This window comes from Caloenas nicobarica, chromosome 6 (assembly GCF_036013445.1).
Source record: "Caloenas nicobarica isolate bCalNic1 chromosome 6, bCalNic1.hap1, whole genome shotgun sequence".
Taxonomy (NCBI): domain Eukaryota; kingdom Metazoa; phylum Chordata; class Aves; order Columbiformes; family Columbidae; genus Caloenas; species Caloenas nicobarica.
The window spans coordinates 31,665,286-31,689,020 of NC_088250.1; the positions used below are offsets into that span (position 1 = coordinate 31,665,286).

The window sequence follows — 23,735 nt, forward strand, 5'->3', positions numbered from 1 at the left end:
TGCTGGTGCAATGAAGCATTCGCCAGAATTGCCAGAGCTCTCAGCTGAGCATCCTTTAGAGCTGCAGAGAGAGGAACATGGGTGACTCAGTGTTTGCCTGTTACAAACTAATAAAATTAAAGCCATTCTCTAGTGCTGAAATTCCTCAAAGGCTTCTTCTGAATTTGATCTCTTTCTCTAACCTCCGAGTAAAAAGAGAATCTCTACAAAATTACAGAAATTTTCACAAAGAACTCTGCAGGTGAAAAGATTTCTCATGCCTGTTCCCCAGCTGGTGTGACAGCTCCTGGATCTATTTCAGCGCAGACAGAATCAACGTCTGAGTGGTCTTATTCACCTTTTCTAATCTCTTGATAAGTATTCAAATCCCATTCTTCCTCCCACTGCCTCTCTCACCCTCTTGAAATAGGCTGTTTATGGTGACTAAATGCTTCTCTCCAAAACTGGCTATCATCCAAAACCAGATGGGCAGAAGGCCTAAGAGCAACAGAAAACTAGCAATTTTTATTAGGACACAGTACCACACCACACAGAATTCTTTGTTTAAACTAGCAGAGCTCTGTGTCCTATTGAATATATGTAAATAACTAGCTAGTGTGGATTTTTCCAGTGATGTAGGCATATTTTAGAATACTTAAATACTCTGAGCAGCTCTTCTGACCCTGATAGATTCATTCTCCATTGCTGATTCTTTGAATGAAAATCAGATGTTGGCTTGAGATTTGTATCGCAGAGCAAACAGCATTAAATACTACCTGAAATACATTGGTTTTTACATATAACTGCAGATGTTGTGCACTGCTGATTCTGCTTCTGAATATGATTTTGTGATTGAAAAATATACTGAAATTGAAATTGAAGGGAGATAAACAAGAACAAATGATACAGCAATTTTAATAACAGAGTACACTGGATAATTTAGTGTAGTGAGTTGGACTAAGCACGGTTCTTTACATTGTAATCTCTTTTTACATTGCCTGAGAGGATGCTGGTGTGTTATGTGCTGTCAGAGCATCTTTGGCAGTTGCCAGCCCTCGGTATGATAGTCTATAGGCTTTGGCAAAGGTATGGGGATTCAAATACTGCACTGAGCCACAGGAACTGCTCAGGTACCTGCAGCATCTGCTACAGGGCTGGCTGAGAGAGGACGGCAGCGCCAAAACTCTGGCTGTGGTCCTGCTTACAGGGAGCACAATTTGGTGCTCCCATGAGCACCAAATGTAGTTCCCTGACAGAACAGGTAGACAGGTTGTCTCTGTTATGCGCCTTCACCTGTCACAGACAACTATGTGGTTTGCGAGCCTCTAACAAGCTTAAGATCTTAATTATAAAAGGACTAAAACCTTAATTATGGCACTGTGCCACAGGAGGGAAGGCCAAGCACACCATTATTTTGCACCCTTGTAGAAACAAACAACTGAAATGCCGCTACATTTGCTGGGGTATTTATTCGCTTATGCTGATACAATGACCCCAGGGTCACTATTGCCAGTTCTCTGCCTGTCAGAGCTTGGGCTCGTGTTTTAGAAACAATATGAGATCCTTCATGATTTGCAGGATAAATCATTTAGTCACTCATTTAAGAAGTGGCCAAAGAATCCTTCAGACATCCATCTCCCAAATCCTTGCTTACCTCATTAGAGAGCTATTCACTCCCACTTTCTTTTCAATTGGAGTGGACTCAGTACTACTTAAGATCTATTTTAGAGGGAAGGAAGGACAGCCTGTGACCTGATAGGTCTTTTCCATCTACAGTATAATAATATGCCTGTGGTGTTCAGCCTTGATTCCTCTGGCTGCTGCTGTGTGGCTGAAAACTAAACAGCTGCAGCAGTGGCTGTGCACACGTACCGTGGTTCAGAAAAGACCATTTCACGGTAATCCTGCACTAACTGTTACCTGCTGGTCCCTGGAGCAGCCTGGATGCCCTGCAGCAGGATATGTCCGTGCCTGGGATCTTTTTGGTTGCTTGCACTTCACCTTCCCAAGGCTGATGGGCACTTCGCTGGATGTTCCCAAAAGCTCATACAAGTCATGACAGAACTCGTTCACCAGAGCCAGTGTCTGACATAAACTGCTTGCATCAGCGCTCAGAGGTTTGTGAGCAAAGTCCTGCGCTACGGAGGAGAGTTGTCAATCACTGTGTGGCTGAGTCCCTACCTGCACTGCTGACACAGGGCAAGGCTCTATCGTAGCTCAGGTTCGAGTGGCTGAGGGAGCTGGGGCTGTTCAGCCTGGAGAACAGGAGGCTGAGGGGAGACCTGATCGCTGTCTGCAACTGCCTGAAAGGAGGGTGTAGCATGGAGGGGGTTGGTCTCCCAAGTAGCAGGTGATTGGACAAGAGGAACTGGCCTCAAGTTGCACCAGGGGAGGTTTAGATTGGATATCAGGAAACATTTCTCCATGGAAAGGGTTGTCAGGCATTGGAACAGGCTGCCCAGGGAAGTGGTGGAGTCACCACCCCTGGAGCTGTTTAAAAGGCGTTTAGATGAGGTTCTTAGGGACATGGTTTAGTGCTAGAGTTAGGTTATGATTGGACTTGACGATCCTGAGGGTGTCTTCCAACTAAAACAATTCTACAATTCTATAAAACACTCTGATGAAAACACACACTGAAGCACGGTGATGCTTTCTAGCACAGGCATGAGTGACCGCAGAGGATGGAGATGGTTTGCTGGTGCAGGCAGCGCAGAGAAGGCTGGGGCTCCTGCCAGCTGCTTTCGGAACATATGGCACGTTTTCTCAGGACTGCTTGAGGCACTCCTGCTTCCTCATTTGCATTTTGCTATTTGCTTCTGCCATTTCCTTTTCTTCTTGATGTTAAGGCTTTTGCTTGCTGTGTAATTCATTAGAGTTTTTCCTGTGTTAGATCTTTCAGTTATGCCTTGCAGTCTGCAAAGGCATGTTGTATTGTTTTTTTATTTTAATGTCTTTCACCAATCTCGTTGTACTATACACAGATTAGACCGCTGTCTGGGTTTAAAATATATCCAGTCAGTGGGTTTTATCACAGGAATAATAAAAGTGAATGTTACATGTTAAAATATGAAGCCATTTACCTGTGAAGTTCAACCTTAAGGGCATTTTCTATTTTCTTCCTCTTTCCAAACCAAATACGATATGTGTAAGAAACCAGCAACCCACCTGTATTCCAATTTGCATGCTCCCAGGTAGAGAGAAGCATGATGTACTTATCTGAGATTGGAAAGTTACTCTCTAAAAACAAATTAAGCAACTAATAGCTTGAGGGATCACTTCATAGGTGAAAGGATTTCTGTCATCAGGAATCAGGTGTATTTGCATTATTCCTCAGTGGCTTACAAATTGTATACGTATTAGCATAATATAGCCTTTCTAGAGAGATTACTTTGCTGTGGGTTAATTTGGTAAGTAAATGTTCTTTGTGGTGTGGTGGTATGTAAGACACAGAACAGACATGGTAAATACTTGGAAGTCCTTGGGCAAAAAGAAGGAGTTCCTTTTCTGTTCTTTGTGGCTGGCACCTAAAGGTTCTCAGTGGGGCCCCACCTGAGCTGACTGCGTGCACCTACCAGCTGCACCTAAAAAAGGAGACTTGCTTAATTCCTCCTGCCAAAGAGGGGGTCTTTCCCTGAAAATGTATTATTTTAGCTCCAGCTCCTCCAGGGGTGAGTTGGAACATGGGGGAAGCTATGGCCCATGTTTCCATCCAGAGGATGCTGGAGGAGCAAGGGGTGTAAATTCAGATGGCTTCAGGGAGCCGGGGACAGTCAGCTCCCCCAGCCTCACATCAAAGGCAGTCTCTAGAGTTGAGGAGGAGAATATCTCCCCTGCTGAGGAAGAGCTTGATCACACCAGGTGCTAAGCAGCTCCTAGAGGGGACAATTCCTCCCAGTTCTCATTATATTAAATCTCTATTTTTAATGAGTCAGAGAAAAGAGGAGCTGGGGCCCAGGATGGTACGTGAGAATCACAGAGCACACCTGCCTCCTCTGGGATAATGTTTACAGGTGTTGCCCTGACTGATGCATCTGTACCACAGATGTTTAGGTATTTGAGAAGGGATTGACAAAGGCCTGCCATAGACTGATTTCAGGTTACCTGCCCCTCAATGTGGAGGGCAGGGAGTGAGGAACTGCTTAGGGCGGCACTTCCCAGGCTGGAGCTCCCCGGGAAGTGCCTTGTTAGTCCCAAACTTTCCAAAGTGGTGTCTTCTTCAGGCCATTTTCTTTGGAATATTTCAAGACTGTTTGACCTTTCCTGCTTAAGCAACAAAAATGACTTTTTAAAAATCAACCTGAACCATCTGAAGAATTTTTTTTTTAATATTCTGGAACATTCTCACTGGAAATGATGGGTGTTGGGATCCTGTATGAACCAGTTCCTTCATCCCCAGACCCTGCACATGATATTTAGTTAAGCATTTTGAGAACAAGTGAGAGTTAATTCTTTATAGCAAAATAGCTTGCTGTCTGATGGCAAACAAGGACACCTAGTGGTATTTGAGTGCAGGGCGTGGAGATGCTTCAAATTTATCTCTGGGAGAGTAGAAACAGCAGAACATTTGTTCACATGTTTTCCCCTAAATAATGAGAGAATTGATTATTTTCAGAGAAAGTATCATAGATAGCATAATGTAGGGGATAGAAAATTTACTTAGCAAGGAGTAGTGGAAGAATTAGGGGAAATTCATCACATTGGTAAGATTTGTCGGTGTATTTACCAAGAAGTAACTGTGTTTCTTGTTGTGTCTTACATATCTTACACCACATCAGATACCATATTGTATCAGAAATACTTTCTACACCTCAAATTAGTCCATAGCAAAGAAACCTCAGCAAATATTATAGTAATGTTTTATTCTTCCCATACCTGTGAATGTTTGCACTCCAGTTATGGGGAGGTTATGTCAGTGTGATGAATGGTGGGTTTGCTGATGAACTGCATAGCTGGTGCTAAAGTGATCTCTCCTGCGCTTTCATCAACTCCCTGAGCTCGTTCTGACAGGATTAATGCAAGCACTTTGAATGGCCTCGAACAGCTGCCGTGGTCTGTTTTGTTTGTTTTTCTCTATTTACTTACAAATGATCTTTCAGAGAAATATTTCCTTCTTCTTCCCCAAATCTAGCATTTCGTCTACGGCAGAGACACAGGACAGGTGAGAACCAGTCCTTGTCCACTGACCCCTTTCTGTAATTGTAATTATCACCCCTGTGAATGGGATTTCTTTCACATCTGCACTGGACACACAAACCCCTGTGCCACTGAGTGGGGAGACAGGCTGTTCCCGTGGGAGTGAGTGTGCATTCAGGGCTGCTTGGGCTAAAATAAGGGATTTTGAGATTGTCCCAGCTGAAGAGTGAGGTCTATAGACATGAGTGTGCTCTCCTCAAGGGCTCCCCCACTGAAGCTGATAAGCAGATCCCAGTTCTCACTGATTTCACAGAGATACTAAGCATTTTACAAGATTTATCCCAATTCAGTTGGATTTACAAGTAGTTCCTTTAATACGCTTTGTTTTAGCTTCATATGCTAAGAAAGTGAGGTTTATGGTATTACATTTGTTTGAATCAGATTGTTTACTATTCTCATCTTAATAACTTTTTAATCAGTGGACTAATTTCAATCAAGTTTGACTAATAAGGACCTCAAAGATTCCCACATGTTTCAGGGATGCAGGCAGCACGTAGAGGAGAAAGACCCAAACGAGGGCCCCTAACGACAGGGCAGACAGCAAGACATCCACACTGCAGAGGAGCACCGAGAGAATGGAGCACCAGAAAAGCCTAGATTTGTGCTCACACCTTTTCAGGCTCCAGAGAATCTAACTCTGAGATTCAAATTTGTAAGAAAATAAGCTTCGTTAGCTCTGCGGCTTGTGCAGTCCCTTCTTCTGTTTTGTTCTGCTGTACATACAAGTGCTTATATATCCGGTCTCTGGTTATATAGAGACTATAATTAAACAGAGACCGGTGTTGTTCATCAAGAGTCACAGGGTGTGAGGCTGAAAGAAAGCAGCAGGTTGCCAGCACTTAGTACGGAAGTAAGACAATACATTTATTCTTAGTTACAAACCCTGGAAGTCAGCATATAATCAATCACTCTACGTTTATGAATTTACACCTCTGTTTTCCATCAGAGAGCATGGGAGGAGCTTTTCTGCTCTGCCCAGTCAGGATTCCCTAGTCTCTCAAGAGGTCCCTAGAGCAAGTGTGGGAAGATGAGGCCATGTTTCTTGCCTCGCAAAAACATTGTAGCTGTATCCTCACTACACCGGTGGCATGTGGGAATGTGTCTAGCTCACGCTGTAGAGGGGTGAGCTGGAATTTGTCCTGCCACAAGGCACAGTGCCAAGGCAGCCTGGGCTATTGACAGTCTAGAAAGTCACCCCAGAAACTAAAGCAAGAAAAAAGCAAGGTTTCTGAGGGACACCCACAGCTAGAATATTCACAGCTAGAAAAGTCACCCACAGCTAGCATTCAAAAGGTTACTGGGTGGGTAGCTTTGATTTATCACTTCAGTCCAGCAGAATCAATAAGAAGTAAAGGAAACCAGGGCCACAACATGTTGAACTTTGACAAAAGAAATTATTAACTTGGCTTCTGAGTAAGACAAATCCTGTCTTTGCCAGTGTAAATATGATGCAAAGATGATTGCCTTCATCCTGCCCTCTCTAACTTCTATTCCTCTTTTTTTTTTCTTTTTTTTTTTTCCTCCTGTTCAACCTGGGCAGTTGTCTGGAGGGTGTGAACTAACCGTGGTGCTCCAGGACTTCACAGCGGGCCACGGCAGCGAGCTGAGCATTCAGGTGGGGCAGACGGTGGAGCTGCTGGAGAGGCCAAGCGAAAGGCCAGGCTGGTATTTGGTCCGGACCACAGATCGGAGCCCACCCCAGGAGGGTCTGGTCCCCAGCAGTGCTCTCTGCATTTCCCATTCCCGCAGCAGCGTCGAGATGGATTGCTTCTTCCCTTCAGGAAAAGGTAGGCAACAGTCCGGCAGGTTTAACTCTATTTCGGATTTCGCTTTTTGTATCCTGTAAGTGCAAAGCTGCTTGGGCTGCTCTTGCAGTCGTTGTGGGTAAAAGGCTGTTTAGTCGTCAGTGAGTTTCGTTTCCAGATCTCTGTGAATTGGCACTGCACTAGCCTAACTCCATTTCCGTGTATCAATGTTTGTACGTGTGCATCTTTTGCTGTGTGGCAATCACTGTTGTCTTGAGACACTGGACAAAAATATGACCTTAAAACAACAAAGAGACTCTTTTCCATGCCTAAAAGCCTAGGGGGAGGGAAAGTCATGTTGTGTGTACACCCAGGATGCCCCAAATTTTGGATATGTTATTTTATGAGTGCCACAGTGCACACTAGTACATGGTTTTTTAGTATATACCTGCTGCCTGTGTATTATTGAAAACAAGCCACCAGTGAGTGCTGTTACTCTCTATCGACTCATGAACTGAGACATTGTGTGTAATGGCACGGTACAGTGGGGAAAGAACCCTTCACAATTAGCGTGCAACAAAACACATCCCTGGTATTATCCTGAGAGCTTGGGCTTCACCTGCAATGAATGGTGAAATATTGTTTGTCTCTGTGGTGTCTGTGGCCTGTTTACTTGGTGTTCTGTTCTGAGCAATGTGTGTCTTGTACATAGCATCCATGCAACCAGGCATAGGAGACACTCTAGAGTGATAGACCAGAGCTGGTTCAGTTCAGTGTGGCCACAGCAGGTCCCCTTTTGGCTGTGCCCTCACTTTTGGCCATGCACAATGCAAGTAAGGTCCAGGGAGGAAAGGTTCCTGTCATCCCACTCCCGACTTCAAGCCCGTAACCTGAACTGGCTTTTTTAAACTTTTTCCTTCTGTATTAAGGGAAATAGAATTTGGTCGTTCTTGTTTGAGCAAATTAAGCTTGGTGGTTTTGTTTTGAGAAAAAGCATTGAATCCAGGCCGTAGTCCGCCCTTGCTCCCTGCCTGCGCTCCCACGGCAGAGGCTGGGAGTGGGGAACACCGTCCGATCCAAACCTGGGGGAGGAGAGCTTGCCTATTCCTCTCAGATTTGATCCCCTCAGCAGATCTCTGTTGGCTGGGTGCTTCCCCTTGCCCTGCTTTGCAAGAAGGAGGAGGTGAAGTCAGCGCTGGCTGTCAGCTCTGTCTGCGGTACAAATTCCAAATCCATCACGCGCTCCTTAGACCCGCGGCCGCCGCTCCCCCCTGCCGCACACCCAGGTGCTGCCCTGCTCCTGCTGCTGCAGGAGCCTCTCCTGGTCCTCAGCTGTCCCCTGAGAAGCACTGCAATTGCCTACATGCAAATCAAATCTGTGAATAAACAGAAAAGTAAAGCTGAAAATCAATCTGGTCTGCCTAAGAGCAGTCACCGCCTGGCGTGACTCATAGGAAGGCAGAGACGTGTCTGCTGGGTGCATGGTCCAGCAGTTGGGCTTGCGTCCTCTGCCGAAGGACACTGCAGGACACCACTCACACTTCGGTAGGTTGTAGAGCTTTCCCTCAAACGAAACAGAACTAAAAATCGCAGGAGTAAGCTGTGGAAAGGGAGGTGCAGGGGCTGAGGGCTGGCAGGGGACATGGGGACCCTGCTTCTGGCACGATCGTGTGAGCTTCAGGGCACAATTGGACCCCAGGTGGGGTGTGACAGGCACAGTGCCAGGCTGCGGGTGGTGGACCGCAGCTGACTGATGCCTGGAAGCCACCAGGCTGGGCCAGCACAGCACCTAGCCTGCACTAGCACGCTGTGCCTGCCTGTGGGGCAGGTTATCTCACACGACACCCTGTGACCGCTTCCAGGTCAGAGCTGGCTCGTGTCCCATCATCTCCAGGCAGGTGCAGAGTGAGTTTGGGGCCGGCTGGTTCCAGTCATGTATTCATGGCCTTTATTTCCTGATGTCTCTTTCCCCCTCGGCCTCGGTTTTCTTCCTGCACACACTAAAGCTTTATCAAGGAGCCTCAGTGTTAATGGGATATCCAGAAGTGCTGCTAGAAATAATAAAAATAACCACCCAATCCACAATTTTGGCCAGAGTACAGCAAATAGGTTCTGTGTCGAATCAGTTCTCCCTCTATTAGGAAAACAGGAAATTGTTTAAACTGAATGAACAGATGCTGGAAATAAAGAACGAGGGGTAAGTTTAGAGGGGAAAATGCAGTAGTCACTGGAAAAGCCTGCTGGTCTCATGAGATGCTGGAAGAATAGGCATGATAAATAGCTTCTGACTATTCAGATTCTTGTCCTTCTCTGTTTCCAGTAGCTTTAGGTATGGGTTGGACTGGGAATCCCTTGGTCCAGGCTTCCAAACTTTCTGGCCTTTCTCTACAACCCAGAACAAATACTGGCACGCTTTATAATACACATACATCAAATGGTGTCTCCTGTCTTTTTCAAGTATGTAAACATTCACAGTTGCAGAAGAGCAGGTTAATAGCTGAATGTAGTTTGCAGTTACCAAGACACATAATTCTTTGTTTTTACAAGCACTGTAATTTCGAGAACAGAAAGTATTATACTCAAAACTTAACATTTCTAATAATAGAATTTGCCATCTATGATAGAAATACGCAGAGTTTCGACAAGCATTAAAACATAGTTACATCTCCTTAGTGGGAAATGGCAAATTACTATGTTTGGCCCTATTGTAAGTTATAGTGGACTATAAATTTAAAACATGTGGCTCACAGAAGCTACCTACCATCCTTAAAATGAAAGAGAAAAGTAAGTAATATGTCAGCCAACACCTAAACAGATGAAGACTTGAAAGATTTGGTAGGATCACCAGAACATTTTGTAGAACTTCAATGCGAGTCCTCATCAAACAAAAGAATAAGCCTTTTTAAACAGCCTCACTGAAAGCTACTGGAAATGCAAAACCAAACTTCACAACCGAGCATGGGCTCTGGCTCATCCTCACTTTTTTAAACTATTCTTTTGAAAAAAAGTAAAGAATTAACATAAAATATTGCACAAGGAAAAACATGGTGTGAATATAAGAGAACAAACACAAAAGAGAACACTTTCTACCTTTTGTAAGGAAATATCTTTAAAGATTTCTCTTGTTGTTGGTCAGTAAAAGTGCAGAGACTTTAAGCACTGGTCTGCCTGCTGGCTGTGTTCCTTTGGAGGATACACATTTGATTTTTTCATAACTTGACTACAGCTCAGAACCCAAGCATAGTTCTGCCTGTCCTTCCTTTTCTATGACCTGAGGGCGTTTGCAATTACCCTCTGTAAAAAGGCAAACAGGTTTCAGGGACTCACCTTTTGCAAGTGATTTACAGATGATTGAGTAAAAGGAACTTGTCTGCAGTCTCTGTTACTGTACTCAAGAATTTGTGGGATTATTTTTTGTTTCTGACTAGCATTCCTAGGAAGTAAAAAGAGAGACCTGTGACACTAGGAATAAACCTCTGTTTGAACTATCCCACGTGGCTAATTACAGGAAAGCTGTGGCATTTATTCCTGTCTCTTTTACCCTATAATTGAGCTCTAAGGTATTAAGCTATAAATTTCAAATTAAGAGAGAAATCCACATGGATGGAAAGCAACGTAATGACCTAGCCAATATTCATTAAGCAGACTGTGACAAGCGTATTCCTGGTGTCAGCCTGTCAGCTTTGACTGAGTGATTCCAAATTTGAGTTTGGACCATGAAACATTTAGATGAAATCTTGATCTTAAAACTCCTATGACGCCTCACCCAGCATTTTTCTTGTGACATTGAAGTCACAGTGTAATTCAAAGAGTCACAGAGTCTAGTGCTTGCAGTAATTTTAAGCAGCCTCCATCACCAAAGGAAAAAGAAAGCGTTAAAAAACAATAAGGTTTTATGGCGCTTGGTTTGAATTGATGATATGCAAAGGGATCCCATTCAGGGCCCCAAAACAGATCCTGCCCACAGGATACTTGTGTCTGGTACATATCTCTGGAGGAGACAAGGAATATGTTTTTTCATTATGTTATGCAAACATCTTGCTGTGCAGGCAGATGGCCACTTAACAGCAGGGCTTTGGTGGCAGTGTTGGGTCCTTGTAACAGAGCAAACTGAGAAATAGTTGGGTCTCTTCCAGCTGAAGAGGGAACATAAGTCTCACAAGGTGTATGTTCGCAGGGTGAGCATCTCACCTGCACCTCCCAGCTGGGTCACGTCGGCCCTGGTGCAGCAGCTGGGAGAGCACCAGACTTTTGGCAGGAGGGTCAGGAGTTTTGGTGCTGCTCAGGTGACAGCCTGGACATTTAGGGGGTCACCTAACTCATCCTACAGCCAGAGAGAGCCTGTGGCTGGCAGGTGCGATGGCAGGCTGGGCAGTGACAAAAGGAAGCAGAAAAAGGATTTAGCGAGGCTGGTGAGAAGAGTGGTATCAATGAAAAAGAGGTCACGCTGAGACCTCGATTTTTGTGACCACTCCTTGCGGGAAAGAGCAGATCACTTAACGGATTAGTGTGCAAAGCTGGTGAGGCTAATCCAATCCTGTTGGGGCTGGAAATCTCTTTGCTCCACTTCCTGATCTCAGAAGAGTGATCCATGTAGGGAAAAGCATAATTGTTTCTTCCCACGTCTCTGTTTTGAAGAACATCTTGGATTTTAGTGGGGGAAAAGAGTCTAGGCTGCTTTTATTGTGTCTCTGTTCCTGTTGAGTATTAAATTGCGATCTGCATTGGCTCATGCATTTTCTCTATTGTGTTTTAAACAATCTCTGTTGTGAAACATATTCAATGGTAATGATTCCTGATATCCCAGGGGAGACGTGTGAGGACGATTCCGAAGTTTTAGTGCACTGCATTAAACCCTCAATCGCCCTTGTAGAGGCTAAGAATTTGTTTTTGTTTTCCAAACTCTTAATTAAGACCAGTCGATTAAAATGTTTGTGAGGCTCTGAACTAAAGGAAACATTTCATTAGGAAACACAGTTGATTTAACTGTCACATAAACAGATCATGGGCCTTCTATTAAGCAAACAATGTTGAGGTTCTCATTGTCAATATAAATATGCAGTATTTAAATAAAAAAACAACTCCTCACCTCTGTTCCTAATAAAGTTCCAACAAGGGCATTCAGAGTCAAAATCTCATAGTACAGACTGTCTTTCAAGAGAGGTCATGTGGACCCCTCCTGTCATGGCATCCTTGTCACGAGTTCAGGACAAGGCTTACGTAGGTAAATCACAGCAGAAAAGTGCTTGCTGCATTTTCACTCTTTTTCAACAAGTCAGCTAACCAGCGTGGTGTAACTTGGCAGCTCTCTGGGGGTGACACCGAGGGCTGCCGTGGCCCAGCTGAGGACACTGCTCCACCTCAGCACACAAGTGTGGCTCTGTGCCAGTCGTGGAAGGAATGGGAATAGAAAGATGAAAGAACCCAAACCCACTTTGCTATTTCAATCATGTCACCCTTCCCCTTGTTTTTTCTCCACTGTGTCTCCCTCCTCTCTCTCATCAAACCATGGCTGTTTGCCTTCAGGGCCCTTCACAGCCTCTCCCTACCATATCACTCCTTTCTGCATCAGTGGGCAATGTCCGCCCTGGTGCTGAAGAGCTGCTGTTGCCTTCCTCCCCTACCTACTAGTACCTTTTGACCCCAGACTTATTTCTCCTACTCCATAGTCACCCTGTGGAAGAACTCAGATACTCATAAAGTATCGGTCCTTGGTGTTGTCCATGCTTACACCTTCTCCTGGACTCTGTTATTTCCAAAATAATAAAAAATGAACAAATATTTAGCAACAGTTGGCAATATGGGTGATGAGATCTGATTTTCCTTGTTTCTAAGAGGCAGGCCAAGTTAAGCCTGAGAAGATGAGCCTGAGATGATACCTGTGTGGGGGTATTCATATCGCTATGACTGTAGCTCTGCCAGGGATTTCACCTGTCGGATACATCAATACATCAAGAAGACTAAACTATACTGACAAATCCTTGCACAGTCAAGCCCTAGAGGCAGCGTCAGTCCAAACACCACCTGAGTAACTAGATAAATGGCAAATACTGATCCTCCATGGTAAATTGCAGCAGCTAAAAGTCACATATGCAGATTGTGGCTTTTGGAGCCATATTCTGATGGCTTGTGAGTACCCATATTTCTCTGACATGGCGTTTCTATTTCATTATTTTTTCTTATTTTCAATATGGCATCACTAGATATTTAAAGCTAGATTCAGCCATGTGGACTTGTTTAGGATATACCAGGTGCCAGTAAAGTCAATTATACTTATTGTTTCAGCTGCTTTTTTATCTAATCAAAGCAAAAGGCCTCCAGTGCTCTACCTGGAACTTTATTTTTGTGAAGAAATATAATTTTGATGAATGCTCTGATAAAACAGGAAAGGCTATTTTGAGGGAAGTTGCTTTGCTTTCGTACAGTGGATTTTTATTATTTTAAACACAGGAGTCTTTGTTTAAAAGAGAAAAGGCCTGCAAATTTTCTTGTTTACTTTGCATTTGCTTCCCCTTCTGACAGGGGGTAAAACTTTATCCACCTAGTCCCCTGTCAGCTTAACCCCAAATTTCACTGTATAGTGCCCGTGCTGTTTGTTTCACTGAAAACTACCAATAAAAAAAAAAGGTAAGAGAATTTAAAATGCTGTGTCCAGCTGAGCTCATCAAGAATGCCAAAGGATTCAGCACCTGGTCTGGCAGGGAAACTGGGGGCAAACCCAGCAGTGGTACACATAGCGCTGTAATCCACACGCACTGTGATCACAAATGGTCCGATCAGGATTAGACCACTGACACTGTAATGTTGGGACATGTCGCTATTTGCTGGGCCTGATTCCTCAATGTGGAACCCATCTCCCTGCTTTTCCTGCTGCTTCCTCCATCCTTGCCATAGGTCACCTTGCTGCATCTGTACCAGAAGCAACGTGGGGAGTACGGCAAATACGGACAGTACAGGATAACACCGGGCAGAATTCAGTATCTGATATTGCATAAAGTTCAAGGCACCTGAGCTTAAAGCCCCTTCTGGCATTACAGTCTCCGACAGCTTTATTATTGTGCAACTCATGCTCAGTTTTCTAATGCATAGCTTATGGCACCTTTGGGACCTTTGCTTAGTTTGGCTGGGAGGCTTTCAGAGAACAGGGCTTCCTGGTAGCAGATATCATATTGATCACCTGTATCTCATCATTAACATACTGGCACCATTGTCCTAGGCTGTGATCAATTATGAGATAGATTTGCTGCTTATCAAGATAATAAATCATTCTCATTTTAGCATCACACTAGTCAAGGCTAGCTGGCAAAAAGAGTAAAACTGGCAGAGAAACCCTAATGGTGGTCAAATAAGAAAGCATCCATGAAAATGCAGTGCAGGTTGTTTCCAGACTTCGTGTGCATCTGTAAGAGGACAGAATCATTCACATTTCAGGAGGGCTAAATGCCAGTCTCTGCAGAAGGAAGCGATGACCACAGTGTATTGCTGCTGTGCAGGCTGCTGTCAACTTTGAGCAAAGTGGTGCTCATGAGGTGTCAGTTTCCAAAATGAAAAATCTTCTCTCTTGAGATAAAGGGTCATTTGTTTCCTTTAGATATGCTTGTGGCTTTGTTGGAGGGGCACTTTTTGGAAAAGGGTAGAGTGACTTATTGCAGCACTTCTGTTTTGTGGAGAGATGATGGTTTGGCAGATCAGGGTTGGGTGGTGGAGCTGAGCATACAGCTGGCTGCCAGAGCGGGTCTTCTTTTTGGCGGCTGGAACTGTAGGGAGTGAGGGGAAGGTAGAGAGGGAATGCAGCTGTAGAGAGGCTTTATCTTATGGCTTCCCTGGACCTGTTTTCTCTCTTCACTTGCCTTATATCTGTCTGTCTGATGAATACTCAGGGAGGCATAGCTAAGCATTTTAAGATGAGGCAGAGAAGGAGAACAGAGCCGCTGAGACATAGCCATGCATCCTTCTGACTCCTTATGTTTCTCTAAGACTCTCACTCCCTGCTGAAGTTTGCTTGCAGAGTCATTGTTAGAAGGCATTTTCATGCTTCCCCACAGGAAGAAAAGATGTATAGCAGAGTCCCTCTCTGTGTTAGGCTCAGGACTGCATTTCTTCCCACAGCCTCTGTGAAGACCAGAGTCATAAATTCTCTATGCCCTCCTGGCTCTCCTGCTTTCCCAGCTCCCTTTCCTATGCCCGGGCCATGCTTTCCAGGGAAAGCGGTGGATTTCCCAACATTGGATACCTTTAAGATTCAGTTAGACAGGGTGCTGGGCCATCTTGTGTAGACTGTGCTTTTGCCCAGAATGGTTGGACCAGATGATCCTTGAGGTCCCTTCAACCTGGTATTCTATGATTCTGTGATATTGACGTCCCAACCATTGGGACATCACAAAAAACCAAAGACGGATTTACTAAGTAAATACTGTATTTTTAATTCATCGAGTGAGATCATTTCTTGGAGTAATCTGGGCTGTGCAGCATCCTGTATTGCCTGGAGAAGACCAGAGGGATCTCCCATTGTAAGAACACTAAGCCAGAGAGGGCCTGTCCTGCCCGGTCCCCAGCTGTCCCAGTGTTCCCAGCACATGTCCTTTCATAAGACGGCTGAGCTCAGCCTTCCCTTGTATAGTGGGGTCAGAGCAGAGAGCGAGGCTTTTGAAAGGGACCCCATGAAAAGTGCTGATTGAGCCTGAGCAATGGTTGTTCTACTGAGAAGCACTCGGGTTCCCCCTGGAGCACTGAGGTTCAAGGGTCCAGGTCAGGTATTACCCAAGGCTCTTTGCACAGTTTTCCAACAGAGGCACCTACTGAAAATGGTCTGAATATGATGCCTGTTTCTTTTTACGAACTGCTTAGGGGCCCTATAGATGCCTTCTGTTTCTTCACCTCCTCTGCGCTGTGGTACCTGGGTGGATTGTAGACACCAGGGTGAGCAGGTGGACTAGAGAGTTCAGTTTATACATGAGGTTCTATACTTGCTCTGACCTGAAGCCAGCAGCCATAACTTCTCCACACATCTGCCCCACTAGTGAAAAAAGAGCAGCCCGGAGGAATGGTATAAAAATAGCTCCTTGAGTAAAATCTATTTCCTCTGTATTTAGTCGTGTCTTGAAATACATGTAGTGTGGTGGGAAGGGGGGAGTTGTTCTCTAGCACTTGGCCCATTAAGCTCACAGGAAGGTCATCCCGAAAGAGCGACGGGAGCATGTGGATGGCTTGTGTCTTGTGTTTCCTCTGAGGCCAAACTAAATTTAGCAGATTCACAGATGGACATTGGACCGTAATCCACCTGGGACTGTGGGGGGAAGAGCGGGATCTGGGTTGTTTGCCTAGGCTTTTTGCTGTGCAACCAGCTTCAAGGAGCTGCAATTCATTATTATGTTCCTCATGGTTTTCTGCCTTGTTGAATATGTTGTAACTTACTGCCTGATCCTTATCCCTGACATGTTTAAAGTTAAAGCATAAAGGAAAAATAAACCGCTCGTTCTGGGTTCATGCCTGACATCCCCACTGTCTTAATGTCAAACAGTGGATGCACTTTTTAATAGCATCATCACAAAGGCTGAGCCTATAACTGGTACTTGCAAGAATTGCAGCAACACAAACACTAGTGATTGAGAATTTTGGCTTCTCCAAAGTGTTGTCTCCTCACTCTTGCAGCTTCCAGGCAGTTAAAGGAACTAAATGCAGCATTTGCACCCTGCAAGGTGCACCACCACCCTGTTGGGCTGGTCCTTCCGTTGCTAATCTTAAACAAATATTTTATGAGTATATTTTGAAGTGAGCTAGCTCTGCTAAAAATCCCATTTCCCCAACCAGTCTGAGCCAGAGATAGGCAAACTGCAGTGCAAAGCACATGTGTATTAAATAATGTATTTCAAGTAATTGAAATTATGTTTCTGTATATCTGCTCCAGCACACTGCACAGATTTGACATATTGATCTTGACACAAGAACCCTGATTTTCCTGTCATTTACACAAGCATTTTGTCAGAGCAGTTATTCCCAGGTTACACATTTTGCGAAAGAGCCCAAACCAATGTCAACTTTGCTTAGTTCAGATTAATCCCAAATTCTAGAAAGCAGACTTAATGTTATTATCACTATTATAGTCTAAAAGTCTAGGACAGGAGGTTGTTTACATAAATGCCAGTGTAGTATTTTCTATTCATATTAACGGATCTCATAAAAGATATTATCTCTTCTTACAAATGTTGCCTTTAACTCCATAATTGCATTTTTCTTTTATTTAAGGCAGAGTCCATATTTTACAGCATTTTCCTTAAGTCTCTTTAAATAAGTCTCTCATAGTTCAGAACAGCTAAAGAGCAGTTCCCTTTTTTATGATAAGAGGTTAAACCATTCTTGTCTTTTGTAGTCCACATCATTTATTAAAAGGCTCTATTTCACATACGTAAAATACACACATATTGTTCATAAATGCACTGAAGAATTATTGATCCTGCAGAATTGTAATGAAGTGAACTAAGTATTTTTTTTTCTTTCTAGAGTTTGCAAAATACCATTATATTTCTGACAGCGTAAAGAAAAAGAGAGGGGATAATTGCTTGCATATTGGGGTAAAGGTTGGGATGGCCCTCTAAAGGTCCGTCTTCAAAGAGACACAACAGTGACACGCTATCCAACACCTCACGTAATAAAGCAGCCCTGACTTCTTGTCTTCAGCAAGGCAATTTGCAGCTCGTGTGTGTTGGTGACTCAGGTTTTCATGAAGTAAATCTAAGGTTCCATGTTTCTTACCAGTAATGTTGAACTGCCAGATGCCAAATGACAAGTTTTTATTTCCTATTGCTTTTGCAAGCAAAAGAGATTAAAAAACCAAATAGTAGCACTCACTGTTTATATTTCAAGGGGTTTTTTCTGTTTGCCAGACGAGGGATGGATATCGAAATCTTTCAGCTCAAGATAGACTTTTCGAAAGTATTCTTAGGCCTTCATGCATTTCAGTTTTACTCCTTCCAGACTGCACCCAGCTCTTTATTTTCTCTGCAGATTTCACGTATCTTCAGAATTTTAAGCCAATAGCTGCGTTTTGCCAAGGAATATATACTCAGTTTCCTTGGAAATCTGTGGGAATTGCATTTAGGTATCAGAGAACATTCTGGCCCTAAGAGCCAAACGGCATTCTTCAGAAAAGCTCTGAAGAATTTATTAACTCTGCAAGACTCAGTGAAATAAGAGCATTTTTCCTTCCACGGCCTGCAAAAGTCAAATCAAGTTTCATACGGTGTGAAGGAATCAGGGTGCTATTGTTGCAGAGGAAGGCCATTCTAGTCTATGAAAAAGCTCAGTGAAAAAAAGTTTTGTGCATGGGCAGGGGAAGGTGATTCAGGCTTTACATCCCATTGCACGTGTGCTCAGACAAATCTGCTGTAGTTGTGCTGTGCACACACAGTGCTGCGCCACAGAACAATTGCTTTGTACGCAGCCTTTACCTGGTATTACACACGTTCTGCAATATTCAGTCTGCTACAGCCTTATTTCAAAACCATGTCAAAAATGCATATTCTATTCCCCATCAGCTTCCTGATTGCCATCATAAAACTCGCTAAGGGACATTCAGGCACAACAGAGATGGGTCTGATCTCAGCAGCCCTGCGGGCTGGTGCTTCTCTCTGCTGGGCAAAAGATAGTCGGCCAGATGGAAATGCTCCTTTTCTCTTGCACGGGGAGGCTGAACCTCTCTGAGCATCAGATATGTGCTCTGTGCCTACCCGAGGAGTCAGGACCTGCCATAGCGAGTGGGCTCACCGAGACCAGGAGATAATACAGCAGTGCAGGTGATGCATCAGTCACACAGCTTGAGGCTTTTGCAGTAAAATCTGAACAGCAATGACAGGAGAACCAAGGCAGACCAAGGAACCAATCTGGGCTAAAATTAACTTTTTTTTTTTTTTTCCACCCGAGGTTAATTTTAACCCAGATTCGTTTGTGGATCAGATTCGCTGTGAGGCTGCACAAACATTTCTGTTGGCACAGAGGAGGTGGCAGGAAGAAGCAGGCACCTGGGAGGGAAAGAAAAGGCAAAAAAGGGCTTTGGCAGAGCTCTTGGCTCTTGACAACTTGATACTCATGGAACTATCATGTCATGTGGAGCTGTTACGTACCAAGAGATTAGCTGAACGTAGAAATTACAAAATTCTCCATGACATCATGTACTTGTCTCTCTCACACAGAGACAACAGGTATTTTCCATCTCACAGAGATCAGAACTACGTAGAAGTCCAGCTTTTGGCAATGTCTGATGGTACCAAGCAGAAGGGGGATTTCTAGAGTATTTGGTGCTAGATTAGCAATTGGTCACTGACATTTCCAGGAGCAGCATTTCTGTACAAGGGCATCAGCAGAAATCCTGCCTGTCAGAGAGGTAGCATCCTAAAAATGCCATTATTGCTGGTCTGTGGACACTAAAGAATGAAAGCAGGCAGTGGTGCTCCACACTGATAAAAGCAGATGGGTTGTTTTCTAGCCAGTTATTCCACCAGCTAATAAAAACAGCTTAAAAACTATTTTTTAAAATTCTCTGCACAGCAGGCTGCCCTTGTTATTTATACCTGCCACAAGTTTCAATAACAGCTTTACAAATTCTTTTATGCTTGTCTTATATCTGGTATTGTAAATCAGAAAGCTTTGCCATCCTAAACATTGGCTGGTAAGAACTCTGCATTCTCTTCTTACCCTAGGAAAAAAGGGAGGTGGAAAATACAGCTAATGCAATAATTTGGCCCAAATAAACAAAGGCTTTTACAATATTGATGTTGAATTTTATTTTAGTTCAAGTCTAATTCCTCCAGATGGGCAAGCAGAGAAAATTTTCTCTCTACCTAGCAAATGATGTGTACCAATTTTTTAGTTTTTCTTTTAGCTTGCCTTGACCCATAATTGTGTTAGATACTGGGTGGGAAGGGATAGACAATGAATATAACTTGCAATTTTCTGCAGAACATCTCAGGAAAATAGTCTGAATACTCTTCCAACAACAAGAACAACCAAACCAAACAAAAACAAGTAAACAAAATGGGTAACAACTTACTTTAAGGAAGGAGAAATGCCATTTAAGGAGAAAATTAGCTGTGGTTTCTACCATCCAAATAGAACAACTTCAGGCAAGTTGAGACAGGCAGGTCAGAAATACTTTTGTTACACTATTAGTCTGTAGTTGCTAAAACAACAGCTCACCTTTGTCATGCACAAGTGGGTGAGGCTCCTGTTTGTCTTGGAAAGCAGACCATGATGGGCTGAGATAGGCTCACAATTTCTCTACTGAGGCCCAACACAGTAAGACAGGAGCCAAAACATGTCCAAAAGGCAGCGCTTTAATGCTTTGTGTCTTCCATCACTGGCTATTGCAGTAACTCTCAGAGACATGTCTCTGCTCTAATGGAGATAAGTGCTTCAGGAAATGAACACAAAACATGCTTTAAATTTTTATTTCACTCTTTTCTGCTGAAGGGTTGGGTTTTTTATTCTGACCAGTGGCTTGTTCAGCTTGTGTCTACCTTCCAGAATAGTTCTCCAGCAACAAATTAGTACCCTACTAACATAATGTGGTAGGTGGCTCCACTTACTGGACCTCTTATGTTAAACTGGTTTGTGAGGTGAGGCTCTCCTGCAGCCCCATCTGAGCATAACTCATCTGGCCATACTGCTGGTGGCTCAGACAAGTCCTCCGTGCTCACACAAGACCTTGCTGAAGCGGTAGAACCAGTCCAGCGTAAGGCGAACCTGCGCTGAGGTCTTGGAGGAAGGCAGAGGGGCAGGACTGTACACCAGCTTCTAACTGTTCTAAGCAACTCACTGTCAGAAAATAGTCACTGCATAGGAAGAAGCCGTATATAGTGGAATTGGTCCTGTGCCCGGGAAAACAGAGGAACTGGACAGTGTAGGAATCTGTTCTGAGATATCCGAGAGGCAAAGTTAGGCGAAAGGTTGAAGGGGCATGTGTGTTCTGCAGGTCTGTTCTGCTCCTGAGAGCGGGTCAAACTCACCTAGATTATACCTACGTGAATATTTGGGGGGCAAATCTAGGTTCCCTTGAAACAGACTGAATTATGTGAAAGCAAGTATATGTATCTTACTCTGCAGTCTGCTCTACTGCCATTGTCCTCATACTGTCTATTTGATGATCTTTTTAAGAGACTTTTATGGATAAGTCTCCAAGCAATTTCACTTTTTTTTTTTTATTTATTTTTTTAATAGGCTCTTCCTTCTTTATAGGATGAAGAGAAGGAAAAAAGATGGGTTGTAAATTAGGACAGAAAGTCAGGCTAGTGTCGGCAGAGGACTTCTGATGTTGGGGTGAGGTGGGTAGTTGAGGTCGGGCTCAGCAGCGCAGACAGGTCTGGCTGTGGCTTTTGAGGCTGTACAGGAGAGCTGGTGGACCAGGATGCTCTTTGGTCATGGCAACTCTCCTTAGTTGCCATAAACCCACTTCGTGCTACCATCTACAGCAGAGGGATCAGGAATGATATATTCTAACATTTGCTGAACATATGCCTACATTGCAATTCAGCATGGAGTTTGTGCTGGACAGTCTATATTTCTTCTTGATTTGTTTGTTTTAGCTAGTTGAGAATGTTCTTCTTTTACCTACCACTGTGCTGAACCAAGGAGCCAAAAACCTCTCCTTGGAATTGTGCTTCCTTGCTCCAGGAGGGAATATGACTCCATTTATTTATTTATTTTTAATTTATTTGATCTATTTTAATACCTAATAAAGTTGTTGTTATTTCCAACTGGCCCGACAAGGCTCTGGCTATTTTTAAAGAATGTGGTTCATTTGATTTAATCTAATGAATGTTTAGTGCTGTTGAAAATCGCTGGAGCCAGAGCCAAGAATAATGTACTGAAATGTGCTGGTTGAGCAATGATTGCTTCTCTCTGCCAATCTGCTTTCCCTCCAATTTTTCAGATTTACCTGGTTTTGTGAGTAACATTTGCAGGCAAGACATATTGATCAAGGTGCTTTTTAACACTAAATCTAAAGGCTGATAATGTCAGAGCCATATTTTGCCACACTCATTTCAAGACATCAAACAATAAGAGCTCTTCTTGTTATTCAGTCTAGGACGTCAATCTCTGTTTCAGACCACTTTGAAGGGAATGTGAAATGCTAATATCCTTTTAATGCACATGGGGAAAATTGAGGCATGAAACGGTCATTTTTTCGTCCTAAAGTCACCCAGAAAGCAACTGGTAGGATCAGTAATGAAAGTAGTTAGCTGGCATCTACTGGGCTCCTTAAGGTGCTGTGTAACTCTCAATTTCTCCATGAACTGTGGCAAGAACATAATCAGAAAATAAGTTCTGTTGAGTCCTTGCTCCTGGTATTTCTCACTGACTGGTTCTTGGCAGGTCTCTGTTTACTGTCCCAGCTGCACCATCTGAATTGCTCTGCAGAGGTGGGACCTACCTACTTGTCCCTATTAACAAAGCTTAAATTTCATGTATGTCCTTGCATTATCTGAATACGTCTCTGCAAGCCATATCACATATTTAAATGATGTATTTAAAACTGTATGAATCTGTCTTCCTTTTGCCATCCATGAGTTACTCCTGTTAGACAGCTGGTTTCCTATTCCTTCCTAAGAAATGAGTAGCTAATAGTTAAGCTTCATTGGATTAAAAAAATAAATCAGTTGTGATAGCGGTGCCCGTAGGGATGGATTTTCTGCAGAGATCACTTTACACCCTAAAGCACAATGTAGGATTGACTTGCATAAGTAATGAACAGATGCTCCTGATGGCTACTACATTATTCATCTCTATATGTGATGGGGGAGAAGGAAACAGCACCTGTTACCATGGCAGAAATGTGTTTGCTGCTGTTCTGCATTACAGACCTCCAGGGCAATCTGGGCCAGGCATATTTCACTGCATTTCTGGTGACCCAAATGAAGCCATGCCAGTTTACATCCTCTAGTTATTTTGTCCCCTGTTTCCCTCAGATAGGCCTCTCCATTTGTAACCTAAGGAAATGGAATAGCTGCTGCAGGTATGAGAGAGCACTGGAGACAGTGTAAAAATAGATATGTTCCATCTTTCACTCAAATTTTGCAGAAGACGACTGGATAAAAGTATTATAACTTATTCCCCCTCTACAGCAAAAGTAATTTCTACAGACTCTCTCAGATTTCATATGAAAGCAACTCATGCCTGGGGACTTTCTAGAGGTGTATTTAAGAGGAGACAGAACTAATTTCCTCGTCATCCTGACATTAGACGGAGATGACTTCCCTTCCATTGCCCACACCAGGGCAGCACACTTGGCCCGCGGCGCAGGCACACTGCCAAGGGCCTCGGCTTCAGATGCAGCAGGTCAGGACCCTGACGTTTTCTCAGCCGCTCCATTATAGATAACAGCAATTGTATTCAGACCGTGGTGCCAGGAGATGTTTCCTCGAAGAATTCCTGTGCCTTGGGTGTAGTTTAGTGCAAGGGCAGGGATGCTTTCTTTGCCAGAGGACATACAGGTTATTCATGGACTACAGAGTCACACAGTAATGTACCTTGTCGGATAATAATACGAAAAATATAAGGTGAACATAGGAAATGAGGTTAAGGAACCCTTTTAGTCCCAGGCAAGCATCTCCTCACCCTGCACCTAGGGGAAGTGGACTGTGCACACTTTTTTTTTTTCCCTATGTGATCTCTGCAACACTTCTGTTTCTCAAAGGCCAAAATCCCTATTTGAAGTTCAGCTGGCAGAAGTGTTCCCACTGATACTGATGCCAGAAGTCTTCCTCAGCCAGGGCTGAAGCTGAGCTAGACCGTGCCCACAGCATGTCTCCACTTCTGCTTTATAGG

The 23,735-nt window shown here is 43.8% G+C and overlaps 1 protein-coding gene across 1 annotated transcript in view; it reads left to right on the top strand.

Annotated features, from left to right (window-relative positions):
- KALRN (kalirin RhoGEF kinase) overlaps positions 1 to 23,735 on the top strand; it is a 513,637-nt gene that overhangs the window by 408,371 nt on the left and 81,531 nt on the right. Inside the window, exon 34 of the mRNA XM_065638225.1 lies at positions 6,713 to 6,959. Coding sequence (XP_065494297.1) covers positions 6,713 to 6,959 — 247 coding nt within the window. The remainder of the gene's footprint in view (positions 1 to 6,712; positions 6,960 to 23,735) is intronic.